This window comes from Anabas testudineus, chromosome 1 (assembly GCF_900324465.2).
Source record: "Anabas testudineus chromosome 1, fAnaTes1.2, whole genome shotgun sequence".
Classification (NCBI taxonomy): Eukaryota; Metazoa; Chordata; class Actinopteri; order Anabantiformes; family Anabantidae; genus Anabas; species Anabas testudineus.
The window spans coordinates 10,366,258-10,382,983 of record NC_046610.1 but is presented as its reverse complement, the minus strand read 5'-3'; the positions used below and the strand labels follow the sequence as shown (position 1 = coordinate 10,382,983).

Sequence of the window (16,726 nt, the reverse complement as noted above, 5' to 3'; positions counted from 1 at the left end):
CATAAGCCCAATTGAGCTTAAAACAATGTTGCCGGGTACTTAAAATAATTATGCTCTTCTCACTTACCCAAGGTTAGAATGAATTTCAGCCTCTCGGTTATATCAATATTCTGCAGCAGTCGTCTACCCTGTAACACATTTACTTCAGCTTTTTAGGAGAAAGTGATCCATAAACCTGGCACCAATTTCAGGGAAATAGTATAAAATGTATTTTATGAGTGTCTTATTCTTGTATGAAAAAGGTTATGAAAGACTCTTACTGCACACAATTCAAAGAGCAATACTCCCAGTGACCAGACATCAGTCTTTGGTCCTGAAGGCAGAGGAGCTTCATCATGGGAGGGGTCACTAGGGTGGAAAGAGCCCTGAGCAATCACCTCTGGAGCAAGGTATGATGGGTACCTGAGGTCAAGACCATTAGTTTGTCAATCTCTAAATAGCACTACCTACACTAATTTAAGTCTTATAATGTCCTTTCAATAGTATTAGTCATGGGAAAAATAAGTATAGAATACTCTCCAAGTTACACAAAAGCTACATAAATGTCAGTGTAAAATAATCATGTTTACATTTATTTATTATTTACATTTAATGTTATTCATAAAAACAATCTGCATAGCTGTTTGAGAGTTTTTGAGAGTCCCACCAGATGTTTTATTGAAATCATGGGCATATGCCATCATTCCCCTTTTCAGGTTGCAAAAGGATATTACACAGAGATACTTGGTCGAACACAAAGTCTTCGGATTAGGATAAAAGGCCAACGATCTGTTACAGTTCTTTGACCAGGAAGCCAGTTTGATGCCTTAAAACCTGTTTTCTATGAAACGGGATGGGCTATTATGCATCAATGTTATGGTAAATTGCCTTTTTTTTATGATCTGACTAACTGCAAACAGATACAAGTGAACCTTTGACCTTGAACAGGCAGCTCACATAGTTCAGTGTCACAAGCTGAAAACATCCAGAGTAGCACTAATGGAGTTTTCTCTGTGATAAATGGGGAGAAAAAGACATACCCAATGGGAAAATCTACATCTGCCCCATGATCAGTCATGTGATAAAGGCCAAACTTTGCCAGCTTGATGTTCCCCTGCAAAGAAAAAAATCCATCTTAGAGTGACAGTGTTGCATTTTTGCAGTTTGATTTTCTTTTAACTCGACATACATAAAACAGCTCAACTTCATGGAGATGATACCTTGCAGTCCATGAGCACGTTATGTGGGCTGAGGGCTCTGTGCACCATACCATTTTTGTTCATAAACTCCAGACCTTCAAGGACCTCGTGCGCGATCTGCAGCACCTTCTCTGGACTAACACAAAGACAATTATGACAGTAAATCAAACCTTTTCGAGGGTGAGGTGGTGTCTCATTCACAGGATTTATCTACATTGTCAATACAAGTGTCCACGGACTGCAGATACTGTGCAAATCTAACCTCGGCCAGTAGATGGCAAAGTTAATGCATACTATTTCTCTGCCCATTATATACACTGCCCGTCCAAAAAAAGTTCCATCTACCGCATTCACGGTGGCATCGATAAGCTTCTGCTATGTCACATTTATTCCCGTCCAGATTTGCATTACTTTTTCACCAAGATCTTGTATTGATGATGAGAGAGTCGGACTACTGAGCAAAGTCTTCTCCAGCACATCCCAAAGATTCACAATGTGGTTAAGCTCTGGACTCTGTGGAGGCTAATCCATGTTTGAAAATGATGTGTCATGCTCCCAGAACCACTCTTTAACAATTTGAGCCTGATGAATCCTGGTATTGTCATCTTTGAATATGCCCGTGACATCAGGGAAGAAAAAAATCTATGGAATAACCTGGTCATTCAGTATATTCAGTCAGCTGACCTCATTCTTTGGACACATAACGTTGCTAAACCTAGACCTGACCAACTGCAGCAAGCATCACCTTCTTCCATTGGACAGTTTTTAACCCAGTTTTAGTAGCTTCATCAATCTCCTTAGATGTTTTCTTTGCTTGATTCATGACAATAATTTGACCCTTCTGAAACAGATTAACATCTTTTCCATGACCACAGGGTGTGTCTTCCAACACACTACTACTGCTCACTGCATCAGTTAGGGTTAAATAACTTGCCACCAGCTGAAACATAATCATTCATGCAGTAATTATCCAGTGGGAGGCTCTGACCTATTTACTTAGTTAAATCCATGTGGACTTTTTTGGGGACAGGCAGTGTATAATATTAACGGATTTAACAGTAACTGCAAACCAGTGAAAGTGAAGTAATTAAGCAACGCCTGGTTTAGCACAAACACCCTTACTTTACTTTCTTACTTTACTGTTAAGTTAAAGAAGATTTGTAATCTCACCTTGCAATTTTCCCCTGTTTTTGGAAATCACTTAAACTTCTTTCATAGTGTTCAGCAACAACAATCAGCCGTTCTATTGGAAAGAAGAAGAAGTACAAGTAAAGATATAAAGCGGACTAAGCTATCATTTATTGATGTAGGCTTATGACATGAAAGTAGTCGTCTGCACATTTAAAGTAGGGTTAAAAACATGCCCCCAGTATAATTTCTTTACAAGATGAATATGTGATGAAGTCACAGTGAAATGTGATGTGTTAACTGAACTTAGCAGTAACTGTAGGTTACATTGTGTTTGACTGAATTTCACTATCCTGTCCACCTTTTGTAAACACCAAGCTGGTGATGAAGTCATGTTTCCTTCTTCTCTGGTTATTAGTAATAACAGCATCACAACAGGACAGCCTACACTGGTAGTCATACCATGTTTCCCTCTGGAGATGTCCACATACTGGCAGAGTCTGGGGTGAGTGATGGTCTTGAGGAGCTGGAAACGTCCTAAGATTTTGATGGAGTTTGGGGTAAGAGGGAGACCATTGCTGCCACAGACATCATGTGGGAGAGCTGAGGCAAAGAAGGTGAAGGCCCCTAGCTGGGCATCTTTGAGGGGCTTCATCTTGTCAGTGGCCTGGATACTGATAAAGAAATATCTTCAGTATAACATATGAATAACGTCCGACTGACTGTGAATGAGAGGAACCCTCCGATCACTAACACGGTGCAGTATATTATCATCCAAACACCACATTTTTACATTCAATGTTAGCAGGGGAAGTGACCAAAACTGATAATCACAATTCAAAGACCATCGTTAGGCAATGACAGAAAGGTTAGACAGTGTCCTCAATTAGCACACATTAGTACGTTTACATTATACAGTAGCATCGTAAACACACGACAGTGTGAGTTACTCTGCAGCTCAGCCCACTGTGTGTTAGCTAAGTTGTGAAAATAACTATTCACCAGGGAAGGAAGCCAATGTTCTAATGTGCACCGTCCCCCAAAAACGTCTACTCACGTTTAATTGCAAGGTTGCATAGTCATGTCGGCCGACTGCGCTGGAAATTAATAGTAAAATATTTTTAAATTAATTCCTTTTCTGCCTCTGCGATGTGACGGGAACAGCTGAGCGAACGTGATTGGCAACGTCACTTTTGTGCGACAAAGTAGAGCACAAAAAAATCACAACAACAGTTGTGGAAAGCATTCAAAACGATAATTCTGTCAATAAAGTTGCTCGTCAAAAAAGTTGTTCTTAAACTGCTCTTTCGCTGTTTTTGACGACTTACTTTTTTATAATTGTAATTACATCCAGGCAATTGCTGTTGTCTCCTTACACTGTCGTGACCGTATCCGATCTATAGAGCATATGGCTAACACATTTACAAGTCTGCATGGTGTCCAGATGATGCAGAGATCTACTCTCGGGGGCCTGAATTAGCCTGTCTGGGGCTAGCTGCTAGCTGCCTGTCAGCCAACGCTAGCTTATCTACCTAGCAGTGCTAGCATAGTTGCTGTCAAGCCCCCAGTGATCCTCGAAACGTGTTGAGGTTGCAGCTTCATGTAAGATTAAACCTCTGTCTTTTATATTTCCACTGTAACTAAACATTGTCGGATTTGAATTGTAAGCTGTCAGGAACGCATAGCAATCAAAACCACTGAGAGAGGGTTAGCTTAAAGTGAAGTTGCTAAACCGACCGATTTCACTGACGCAACATCAAGTAATTCTTAATCAGGGTGTTTTTTTTTTTTTGTCTAATTCTAATTTAGTGACTAACAAATCAAGTATGAAATGATTCTATTGTGATTTGGTATCATGTGGAACTACATGGACTAACATAATTATGTCTTACTTAACTAGACATACTGCATTACTCAAACAATGACAACAAAGTAAGGAATAAAACCCAGATCGTATTCGTGTTGCATGAAAAAGAAGAAATTTCTCATTTTAAAAGGCAAAATGCCTTTTTAAAATTAGAAAGCACAATTTAAAAACAAGTTTACAGTGCTTGTGTCACAGTGCTTGTTCAGCTATATTTTCTTTTCATGTTGTATTGTAATTCATGATTTGCAAAAACAAGTGATCCATATAATTATAGCTAATTGCACAACAAAGCCAGCTAAAAGAAAATCACTATTAATCATCACGTGTGTTTTGGCTTTACTATGATTTCCACTAACCATCAGGTCCATTATACTTAGTAATGCATCATAATGTTGCTGATTTCATTCAGTTACCTGTGTGTATATCCTACATACTTTTACTGTAAATACCTTTAAACATACTTTTCAAACTTCAATTATCGTTGAACTACTGTTTATTACTTGACTGCAGAGCATGTCCCCGTTTTCTTATAAGGTCACATATAGGAACAATAAATCCATGCATCTTAAAAACATTAAACTACACATGGTAACGAAGGCTAAATATCTACTTTAATGAGAATTAAGATGTGTAAGTCCATGTAATGCCTTCAGGTGGTGCTGGCATTCTACACACACTTTTTTTTTTCTTCAATCAAAATAGTCTGGCTGGCAGACAGGTTGGGAAGTATCCTCTGACAGTATATTTTTACTGCGGCAATGAAGCATGGAAAGAGGAAACACTCCTGGTGGGTCTGCTCACACACCACCACCATGCCAGAGAAATCTGGTGGTTAAATGTAACAGATTAACAGATGTGCAAGTCCCGCAGTTTCATCTTTGACATTTTTATTTCAAAATAGATGTAGACGTGAAGTGAAAGTGTGAACTGTTCGGAAGTGTCTAGGTGACTATAGAAGAGCAGTCATGTCTATTTCTGGGAGACCGATAAGAGCTCAAGTAGTAGTCGGATGCCTTTTTTTTTTTTTAGCTGTCTTCTGTGTAGTGTACTGAACCAGCAAAACTTCATATTTAAACTTGCATACACTGAAGACAGGTACATGTCCTGTCACTGTAACACTGTAGACTACTTCCATCTCAAATCCAAAGCTGAATTGACCTTTAATGTCTTTATGCTACAGATCCCACTTCAGCCCAGGACCCATTTTTGAGAGGTTATCCAAATGAGATCAGCCTTTTTGTGGCTCTTGTTATTACTCCACCACTGGTCCTGTTTAAATCAATTCAGTTTCTCAAAAAACAATGCTTTGATCCTTGATTTTATCAACTCCAGCTCTTTTGTGTTTTTAATTTCCTCATCCCCCAACATTTTGTTTTCATCTTTGGCCAGCTGTTGTTTTCCAGCGCCTCCCTATAATATGTGTAAGAAGTTTTCTTCTCTAGGCCTTGGCCTGTAAAAATCCTTCTTTTCCTCTTTCTTCAAGAAGTAATTTGCAGAGTTCAATATCATAAAGGAACATCACCCCTAACCCACCATTACCCCAAACTAGTGTCCAGCTGTTAATTGATTGAGTGGCAAAATAATACTTTTTCAAGTGAATGTCCAAAGTAAGACTATAATATGATGCTGGTATATTTAAAGGATAAACTAAATGAATGCCACTTCACCAGTTGTTACTGTGAAAGACAAATACAGTGGGAAATCAACAGAAATGTTGCAGCAAACATTCAAATTTGGTCAGATTGGACTTAATATTTGCTGATTTACCGTCATTGTTATGAAAATCAACATATTTGACTATCTCTCAACATGCCCTGTGGACAGAGGTCAGATTTTGTCACTGTGGGGAACCTGCCAAAGTATAAAAGTCATGAAAATCTCATTAGCACATGGTTTTTAAAACATCCAGGGACAGGGGTTGCATGTAATGGAAAACATATTAGAATACGGTAGTTTTGTCAGACGAATGAAGAATTTGGCATCCATATTGCCATATCGTTGATCTAGGAATATCCCTTATTTAATAATGAAACAGTGTAAATGCTGCCACGCCATTGTATTACACAATATTACGTAGAAATAGGAAACACCTGAACAATCTAAAGCAACACATCCAGCCTTTGTTGAAATTACTATGTTGAGTTTTTGTTGAGACTGTCAGGGAGAAGTGGATGTTACTCTGTGGTCATTTTGGAGGCTGTAGTTTGTGGTGGACTTGTCCTGGAATGCAAACCTTGTAACTCCAGACATGTATCTTTTGTAAATGCTCAGCTTGGCACCTCTAAATACCATTTGCTTTTTACACTGCTAGTGTTGCATAAGTTAATTTTGAAAACAAGGATTAGGCTAGCGCATTTTTCGCCGTATAATACATGAACCTTTACTTAGATTTAAAACAAAAGGAAACAACCTCCATGTATTGAAATAAATCAGTTCAGTATATGCTTCCGTCTCGATACCACTTGTTCTATATAACGTTTTGTGGCGTTGTGTTGGCTCTATGTTGTTTTTGTCTTTCAGGCTTCTTGCTCGCTTTTTAGTGAAGATGTCAAGTCACAATCCTTTGTTAAGACTCGAGCAGCGAGCAGCTGAGGCGGACCAGATCATCGAGTACCTCAAACAGCAAGTCCAGCTGCTGAAGGAGAAAGCCGGTAAGAGAGCACACCACACACTGATTTTGGGCCAAGTCATTACTGTATATGTGAAGCGTACACAAAAATGCAAGCACAGGAGAAAGTACAGTATATTTAGGCTTATGGTAGAGGTTTATGAATTATAAAGTCGGGTGGTTGTGGCTCGGGAAGTAATGTGGCTCATCCGGTAATCCCAGGGTTGGCGTTTTGTTCATTTCTCTTCCTGTCCAAGTGTCTTGAGCAAGACACTGAAACCCAATTGTTCCCAATGGTTAGACAAGTGTCTTACATGTGTACTGCCATAAGTGTGTGTGTGTGTGTGTGTGTGTGTGTGTGTGTGTGTGTGTGTGTGTGTGTGTGTGTGTGTGTGTGTGTGTGTCCGTGTCCCCATCAGGGAATGAGAGGCACATTGTGAAAGTACATTTTAATTTCATCCCACTCATCCTTCATTTTGTCTAGACAGAGGTTTTATGAGTAAAATTCTTGCAGAACCACTAGCAAGTGTATGAAACCTGAGAGCTCACTTATGTAAGTAGTATGTAGTTCATCAAATATTAACAGTGTTGTAAGCTTATGTTTGATTAATGAAGCAAGGTCCAGCTCTACTATTCTGTTCATTATTTATTCATTTATTTGTGATAAAGAGTGCTAAATTCATTTTAACCCGAAAAGACCACACAATATTGATTTCAGCACCTAACATCATTTAGTTGATGGTACATTAGTTAAGAAGCAGTTTTTTAAATATCCAGTGGGACGTTGAAATATAATTCCCGTGCTGAGCAGTAACAAGAATTTGCCTCATTGCAGTCGTCCAGGCAAGTGTCAGGGAAGAGAAGAAACTGATGGTGGAGAATGCCAAATTGAAGAATGACATTGAGGAACTGAAAAAACAGCTGCTGGAAAAAGAGAAGAAGAGGGGAGGTAAGTTGAGTTTGGTTCCCAGCTAAAATTCCCCCCATCTCAGAAGAAATGTATGTTTGCCTTTAAAAAAAGACCTTGATGTTGTTATCCTTTTTATCTAGTGCTAAAAGGGGTTGTGTGTGTCTGACATTTGATGTCAGTTGTTTCTCATTAAAGCATTGTTTGGTTTGCACTATCAATGATAACATCTTGTGCATTCTCGCCTCAGCACATTATAACCAGATCTTTCGTTTTTTTTTTTTTTTTTTTAATATAAGCAACTATTGTGCTTCAGAAAAACCCATTACAGCGATGGGAACAACATGTCTGTCAGCTAATGTGCATCTGACATACATTCAAGGAGAAACATTTAATCAATCAGTCCCCATCAAGAAATAAAACTCAAGGCGGCTGGTTTTTCCATATTGTGTCTAATTTGTTTTCAATAAATTGACAGTCTGCTTTAGTGATTTATTATTGAGGTAAGAAAAATAAACTGTTCACTCTGACACTCTGTTTGATGATAGCAGAACTCACAGGATGGTAAAACCTGAAACAATAGGCTAAAAGAAGAATCGAAGCTCTGTAAAGCTGAGGACTGCAGAGTTAGACGATGACTGTCGGTTCAACATTATTAATATTACAGTATTGATTTGTGCAGACTTAACTCAAGATTCCAAATCTAATGTTTGTAAAGATTCCCCAATATTTTATGCTTAGTTTTAGAAAAGTAATGCATAAAAGAAAGTATTGTCTGTATTATAACAGTGTGGATTTTATACTCATTTAAAAACCTTTAGAGGAAACTTAGGAGGAATGTCAAGAGTTTAAGAAATTATTTCCTGTAATTCCAAGGTGAACTGGAAATGTCCTGATCTCAGGTCCTAACATAGAATTAAGGTAATTAAACGCATTATGGTGATGGTGGTGTGCCTACAGACCGATGTTTGTCAGACACAGGCACTAGATTTTGTAGGAGCTTAAAACATCAGGCGCCTTAAATGAGGGGTTATGTTTTTTTCAGGAGAGTTATGGTAGGACATTGTTCCCTGCTTTATGGCTCCATTTCCTTGTTTCCATCAACTTGGGCACTATGTCATTTTCCCATCTAAACAGTTTGCATCAGGAGAACAGTCCTCCCACTGCATGTGTAAATAAAGCTCCCTCTTTGTCATTGCATTGTATTATGTTGATGCAACCAGCTCTGTGCGTCAGCAGGGACAACTTAGAAGTAGCGTACGTTGTGTACTTTCAGTGGAAATGGCCTCTGTTTTGCGACAGAACAGTTCTGCTCTTTCTGTTCCTTCTCAGGGCGTTTGGGGGGATAAACAATTGTGTGCAGACAATCCGCATTTTGTATTTGTTTGTTCCCTTAGTGCGAGACGTGAGCGTGGCATCAGGTGGCGCCAATGTCGAGTGCAGTTCGAAGCCCACCCCACCAAAGACCTCTGATCCAGCACCGTCTGTGTCCCCGAGTGCTGCTACTGCTGCTGCTGTCCAGAGCCCCACTGCCAAAGATGAGAGTAAAAAGAAGAAGCCAGAGAAGAAAGGTAACAGCTGGAACAATTCCTAGCACTCTACATGGTTTTAGAATCAATCCTTTGAAGTTTTCACATCCAATAAAACAGTTTAAGGTTAGTTTATGCCTGTTTAGGCGTTTAGCAACAGTCACGTCATGTGTTTCACAGTGTGCTACTAGGACCATGTTGCTGGCCTTGCACCTCACTTGTAAGTCGCTTTGGATAAAAGCGTCTCCCAAATAACTAAATTTGAACGTTACAGCCATAAAATTGGCCTCTCACCTCTCACTGCTGAGTCCTTTATTTCATCTTACTTCATTTATAAAATTCAGCTTTCATTTCTGCACTTAGCCTCACAAGTCATTTGAACTTCGCAAAGTGTGTTTTCATTTGAATTTGAATTTCCAATATTAGGTGATAGTGGATATAATACAGCAGTGTCTGGCTCATAACGGGTCCTAGATGAGTTCCAGGATTCAAGATTAAGTAGGAAAATGCTAAGTGAATATTCATTTGTAATGTAGTTGGGTGATTTACGGTGTCAGCTACATTTGTAAGGTTGTCTCTTCGTATAATGTCACCAGAATTTCAGAATGATATAAAAGTTGGTGGATGTGCATCATTTAGGGCTCTATCATCGAATCGGAGCATTTCTATGCAGCAAAAGTAATGAGTTAAACATTTGATGATAAATTTAGAACACAGAACAGGAAAGGCGCTTCCACAGAATTTAAATTAATTAGCACTGAGTCACTCAGATATTTAATCTTTTTGCTGAAATCAAATCCTCAGTGCTGGATGTATTTATGGGGTTATAATTTTGAAAGAGGAAGCAACAAACCCCGAGACCCTGACAGATGGGTTGGTGTGTCTGGCATTTCTTACATCCAGATGTTAGAGAGCTATTAATGAGCGGTTCTTACTCCTTTAGGTGAGCCGAAGTACATGTCTCACTTTAATGTAGCTGTGTTCTCACCTCATCCAAGCAGTCATCACTTGTTAGTCTACGCACCCATGTGTAACCTTAGCGGACTCCTGGTAATTTTACTGTCGTCACAGCAGAGCATAGATTACTCAGAGGAGGAACGTCGAATATTATATCAAAGGCTGGGGTTGGAATTCATATTCTTCAGAGCTGGTGTGGGCCCAGAGGAATGATTAAAGACTCTGTATTCATTTGATCAGTGCAGTCCATTGGAATCTGTGTGTGTGTGTGTGTGTGTGTGTGTGTGTGTGTGTGTGTGTGTGTGTGTGTGTGTGTGTGTGTGTGTGTGTGTGTGTGTGTGTGTGTGTGTGTGTGTTTTTGTGTGTGTGTGTGTGTGTGTGTTTTTGTGTGTGTGTGTGTGTGTGTGTGTGTGTGTGCAAATCAGGCGGTGAAAGGTACTTTGTCTCTTTGGGAGGAGGAAGCATCTGTTCTTCTGCTTTGTCATTGGATCATGTGGCACTCACATGCAGCCAAACATGGGTATTGGTATTTTCATTTAGTAAAGGTATGAAACTCTTATTTCTGGGAAGAGTTGGAAAAGTCATTACCTCTTTCTTAATTTTTTATTTACTTATGGATCACATAAAACACATGCCACCCTGGGGCCTGTCATTGGGGGGTGTGTTTTCATTTACGGGAGGAAATTAAATCAGATTCCAGACAGATGCCCAGTATTGTTTCAACTTCTTTTTTTTATTTATTTTTTATATATTATCCCTTGGAAAGATACCAGCTGGCTGAAATATTCTCGGTGCTTTCAAACAAACATTTGCCGTAATATCATGCACATTTAACTTAATAGCATGAAAACTATCACAGATGCCTCTCTTCGGTGTTTCCTTAACACATGATGGACAGCTACTGTATGACCCAACCAAGCAGCCATCTCCAGCTGTCAGTAAAATACTTCAAATTAAAAGCAACTGAAACATGCAGTTGCAAGACAAAGAGCGTTTCTCTACACTATTAATGTAAGATGATTTTGTCGTTCTTTGATTCCAGGAGAAAAGGTGAAAGCCGAGAAGAAGCAGGCAGCTCCCAGCCAAGAGGATGCCAAGGTGGATGTGTCTCGCTTGGACCTGCGCATCGGACGTATAATCACAGCCGAGAAGCATCCGGATGCCGACAGTCTCTATGTGGAGCAGGTCGACGTGGGAGAAGCTTCACCCAGGACGGTGGTCAGTGGGCTGGTAAAGCACATACCTCTGGACCAGGTAAAATCTTAGTCTGAATATGGATGTTTATATTGCTGTTTTATGGATTTATGATTTGCGCTTGAAGAAAAATCCTCTGTACAATTCCACCAAAATGAAAAGCTTTAGTTAGTTTTATGACCAACTTTTTTTTTTTTCAGTTTGTGGTCAAGGGAGCCTTTGAACTGTATATTACACTTCTGCATTTCAGCATATGCAGACAGCATATCATTTAAGTGAACACATAGTTTGTGTCTGCTGAAAACAGTTTTTTCCATGCACACACACAAATATCAGTTGTAGGGGCCTTAAAATGTGACTGTGTTGCAGCATTGACGTTTAGTAGCACAGCCTTATTAAGTGCTTTCTGACTGCAGTTAATAAAGCAGAGCTATTGCTGACTTTTGTGGCAGTCCATTACTCACAGAGGCAATACATGTATATATGAAATTCCTGTGTGACTTTTTTGTTAACTGCCTTATTTATAAGCCATTATCTGTTTCTGTCAAGCAAGCATTAGTGAAATATCTGAGAGGTTTTATGGCTTTAAATATGAGTGTGGATAAAGAAAACACACCATTCAGAAATACAAGTCTGCAACAGGCTAATCATAAAATAAATGTTAGGACGTGTCTACAGTACACATGAAATATTGCTTCAGTCTGACTTTCTAGTTTGTAAATACTGTTACAAAACATTTCCAGCTTGCCAAAAGTGCCTAGAGACAAAAAAAAGATAACTACCACCATAACCCTGTCAAGGCAAAATAAGTGATTTTAGATTTATTTATCTATTTCTTAAAGGATATCCTTCAAAGAAAAAAGGTATGATTATTTTTTGAGATCTGGTACACATCATCTCATGAAATGCTGGATGTATCTTCTTTGCAGCTTTTGGCAGAACTGCATCTGGTCATCTTTTTAAATGTTGGTAAGCCACAGAGATCTCCAGGCTCAAACCTTTTCCTGTTTGCTGTCCTCGGTTTATGAAACGAGGCAAACAAACCATAAACCTCTGGATACTGTCATTTTAAATTAAGAGATTATAATTGGCATATGGTTTACATTGGATTACCAAATTTTCTGTCCTGTACCCCAATAGACAACATCTTTGAAGGTGTTTTTTATTTTTTTACGCAAGGAAATTTGGTATAATTTGTTCTATTGTCTGAGGCATATGGACTGTAAAAGTGTATTTAACCTTCTGTTTCCCATACAGATGCAGAACCGCATGGCAGTCCTGATGTGCAACCTGAAGCCAGCCAAGATGCGAGGAGTACTGTCCCAAGCTATGGTCATGTGTGCCAGCTCACCAGACAAGGTTGAAATCCTTGATCCTCCAAGTGGAGCAGTGCCAGGCGACAGAGTTACTTTCCAGGGTTTCCCAGGTACCATTACCCTCATCAGTGCAGTTTAAATATCACATAATGGATTGATTGTTGTCACTGAATTACCAACGCAGTATCCACAGAACCTCTGTTGTTGGGAAATGAAGGGTGTCATTGAACCTTCTCGCTGCCAGAAACAACAAAGCAGTCACAGCATTCCTTCGTCTGAGGACACCAATCAGGCTGTAGTCTCAGACCCCACTGAAAGCGCTTGTTAGAAGACCTCTCAGTTGTGTTTGGTGGTGGTTAAATGGCCTGTGACTATTGGTTTGACGGGCTAATCAGCCCTCATTGCTAAGGCTGGAATCTAACCTACTTCTTTTTCATAGTCAGTTGGAAAGACAAGTCCTCACTGTCCTGTTAAGTTCAAGTAATGTAGGTGCTATGTAAGTAACGCATTAATCCTATTTCGATCAATTAAGACAACTCGACTGTATGAAAGTCAAGATTCTCCCTGTGAAGTGCTGCACAATTGGTCTATAATGAAAATGGCCTGAACACCACCAATAGATCAGTGTCTTTTTAAGTCCTTAACGTGAGAGCTTTATTGGTCTTGTTATTCCCATATTCCTTAGAGAACAATAACCAAATTAGAATTTTACTTTGACAAAGGTTGAGGAGAAGGCTATGATGAAGGTGGGTGTGTGTGGTCCGCATAGCCACAACCCTGCTGCATCAGCCAACTCTTTCATCCCAGGCAGTACACATGTCCCAGCCACTCCAAAAGCCGTTTAATTCATGAAGGATCCCTTTGGCTTAAGTCATTTTTATGAATGCTGTATTTAAACCATCCCCTGAAAATTTGGAACAAAACAAAACATGAATTAAAGAAAGAAGAAGAAAAGATGGGACTCGTATCATAGTGACGCATGTCATGGTGTTGCATTACTGTTTGTTTGTAAAGGTAAATAATTTGCTGTTTTAAAGTACATATACTAGTAAAGGGGGGTGAAAGGAGTTTTTGTTAGTTTCCTAGTTTCTTTTTCCCCCCCACTAAAGCCCATAGTATACATTCAATTACAGCCAATCCCCTGCTGGTTTGAGTACATGTTTGTAATTGCCCCATTTCCACAACTAATGAGGCCCAGTACTTCTGCTTGAACTTAAGAATGTGCACAAGTTGCTCATCAAAACCTCTTTCACGCTTCTGATCAAAACTGATTGTTGCCACTCTTAGGTTGTAAACCAGCGGACATTGTAGCCTTGGCATATGAAACACATTTGTGTCCTCATAGCCTGAGATGGTTGCACAGAGAGGCAGAAGTTGACACCAGACGGAAGCCAGCCAGTACCAGCTATGAATTTTCACAAATGCAAAGCAACATCAAACACAAAGCCATTGTGAAATGGGAACCTTGCTTAATTGTTTTCCCTGGATGCATATTTTTATTCTGAGAAGTTCAGTTAGAATGTTTTGAATTACAGCTAAGAACAAATGGCAGTTTTAAAAGGCTGATGCTGTAATAGAACATGATAGAACATTAGGCTATTCACGGTTCATGTGGGGGTAATAAAAGTACAATTGGCCTGAATCATAAATATAATTGTTGGTCAATTTTATAAGGTCCAATTGTACAGATGTTTTAATGTGAAAAATCCACAAAGCAAAGTTTAAAGCCATCAGTCAAACTGTCTCAGTGTTACTGTATTAAAACATTAAAACAGTTTAAGTAGGTTATTCAAGGGCATAACCTAACACACAAAATTCATAAAACATCAGTCCCCGATCCATGAACCCACCATGTGTGATGAGCGGAGAACAGTGGTGTTTCTGATGCATCAATCTGACCTGTAATTGTAGGTGAACCAGACAAAGAGCTGAACCCCAAGAAGAAGGTGTGGGAGCAGGTTCAGCCAGACCTACGCACAGACGGACAGTGTGTCGCAACCTACAAAGGAGCTGCTTTTGAAGTTGCCGGCAAGGGAGTGTGCAAAGCCCAAACCATGAGCAACAGTGGAATCAAATAAAATAACAGAGCTGGTTGAAATAGCTCCGTGTTTATTTGGCAGTCATCGTGAGTGATGACGATGATGGTGTTGAGAAACGGGATTGTGATGAATGCAATTAAATGCTTTGAAGATGTGCAGTTAAAGAATTTAAAAAATATGTTTAAGTGTGTCCTGTGAATCTTTCCAATGACAATCAGTTCTCGTTAGGCTCCTAAAATAGACACGGTCACGCTCTATAAAGTGTAGTTAATCAATGTGTTTATGCTTTAAATCTGTGAGTTGGTGTCTTCTGGTGAGGCACTTTAGCTTGATTGTGATTTGATTTGAACCAAAGGATATCCTACAGTGGACTCGTGTGAGCATCATTAGTTTCCACTACATCCAGTCTCGGGTATTTTAATAAGAGGAGATGAAACGGGGAAGTTAATACTACAAAGCCCAACAAAAACACAACCGGCTTCTTAAGCTCTTTGCAGAGGTTATTGAGCTGGTGCTCGGCCCCGGCACTTCTTCACTCTGCTTGGCCCGCTGTCATCATCTTGATGCCAGTGCCATGTGCTTTGTTTTATTGTGCCTTTGAAAGAAAATGTCTGCCCACCTCTGGAAGTATCAGACTGTGCAGGCGAATCAGAGAGCTGTGAGCCAGAGCCTCTAATGTTACATCAACAGTAATTTAGGCTATCGACTCTGCAAAAACATCTGTCATGGGTCAAAACCTACTATTGTGCAGAACGTGTGCTTACTGTTCAAGTCCTCGCCTTAAGAACTCACAGTCAATTGCACATTTTCCTACATACATCATGCAGCACACAGAAAAAACCATCAAATAGATAAACGTTCTTGTCCAACAACCAGAAAATAAGTGCAATACCCAGGTAAGGTAGTCGCGTCGCAGCAGCTGGAATGTGCTCATCATCAGTTTTAATAAATCTGCTTTACGTGTGTGTGCTCCTGTTCTCTCAGTGTCTTAGGTTGCATAAGTCATTACTCTCCTTACCTGTAGATGGTGCATATCAACAGACCTACACTCAAAATCAGCTGCTCTAAACTGCTGCTGGTGTTAACTTTTGTTGCCAACAGATGGCATACTGAGGATTTGTATCTGATGGTATCATCAGTTTGCAAACAGAACATATTGGCTGGGCTTTGTTTTGGATGCTTCATTTCACTCTGTCGTCTGTCATCAGATGTAGATTGAGAGCACAAACAGCACATCTGCTTGATTGGCTATCAGACGTGCTGTATTATTTTATTTTCCTTTTCCTTTCCAGGAAAACAGTACACCTTAAGTTAAAATAACCATGGTCATTTTGGTTTCGATGACATTGACAGCTTTAATAACTGACCTCTGCTGGAGCACAGTCTCAACAAAACCACAGTGTTCTAGCTGGGTTTTCTGTTACTACGAGGAGTGTTGCAACCTGTGAGAAGGCTCTTGCCAGGATATTTTGAGTCAGTTGTTTGCCAATCACACATTCCTTAATTGAATTTTCAGCTGCAACTGGTCTATAGCATGTGTAGCTATTTGTCATAATTAGTTGTTTATTAGTACAGTTGCCTTTGGAGAAGACGTTTCTCTGTATCTTCCACTGCGAAGAAGGATGGGCTTGACTCCCAGATATCTAAGAATGTGTTACTTCCAGAAAATGTCATTCAACTGTCCAACAATTATTCCTTCTTTAACTCTTCTAGACCTACTGTACACCAGGAAGTTAACACACTGTGACCAGTAGACTAAATGTAAATGGCATAAACCAAACAACAATCTTACTTCTGTATAAAGGTAAACATATATTTCCCCATCGTGTCTCTTTTATGTGGGGGCAGATTATCGCTTTCCCAGATGATTCTACATGTTGACTCTTGAATCAACCCCCCACAGGGTTTTTGGATGGTTGGTGCAAACGCTATGTAATAATATGTCAAAACAACACCTCTGCACTTGTCATGTCCGGCACCTACATCTGTTCTCTCTCTCTCTA

At 39.6% G+C, this 16,726-nt stretch overlaps 2 protein-coding genes across 2 annotated transcripts in view; one reads left to right on the top strand and one right to left on the bottom strand.

The window, feature by feature from the left end:
• The window catches only part of tbck (TBC1 domain containing kinase), a 32,706-nt gene extending 29,197 nt beyond the window's left edge, over positions 1 to 3,509 (bottom strand). The window contains exons 1-7 of the mRNA XM_026360112.2: positions 3,364 to 3,509; positions 2,769 to 2,980; positions 2,349 to 2,421; positions 1,200 to 1,314; positions 1,020 to 1,093; positions 261 to 402; positions 68 to 128 (exon numbers count right to left, since the gene is read on the bottom strand). Of these exons, the coding sequence (XP_026215897.1) occupies positions 68 to 128; positions 261 to 402; positions 1,020 to 1,093; positions 1,200 to 1,314; positions 2,349 to 2,421; positions 2,769 to 2,961 (658 nt within the window). The 5' untranslated portion in view covers positions 2,962 to 2,980; positions 3,364 to 3,509. The remainder of the gene's footprint in view (positions 1 to 67; positions 129 to 260; positions 403 to 1,019; positions 1,094 to 1,199; positions 1,315 to 2,348; positions 2,422 to 2,768; positions 2,981 to 3,363) is intronic.
• Positions 3,510 to 3,769: 260 nt separating this feature from the next.
• On the top strand, positions 3,770 to 15,932 carry LOC113162391 (aminoacyl tRNA synthase complex-interacting multifunctional protein 1). The gene is made up of 7 exons (XM_026360483.2): positions 3,770 to 3,908; positions 6,694 to 6,824; positions 7,617 to 7,730; positions 9,086 to 9,259; positions 11,217 to 11,428; positions 12,626 to 12,794; positions 14,596 to 15,932. Coding segments are annotated over exons 1-7 (969 nt in total). The 5' UTR covers positions 3,770 to 3,906; the 3' UTR covers positions 14,763 to 15,932.
• Positions 15,933 to 16,726: the final 794 nt, after the last annotated feature.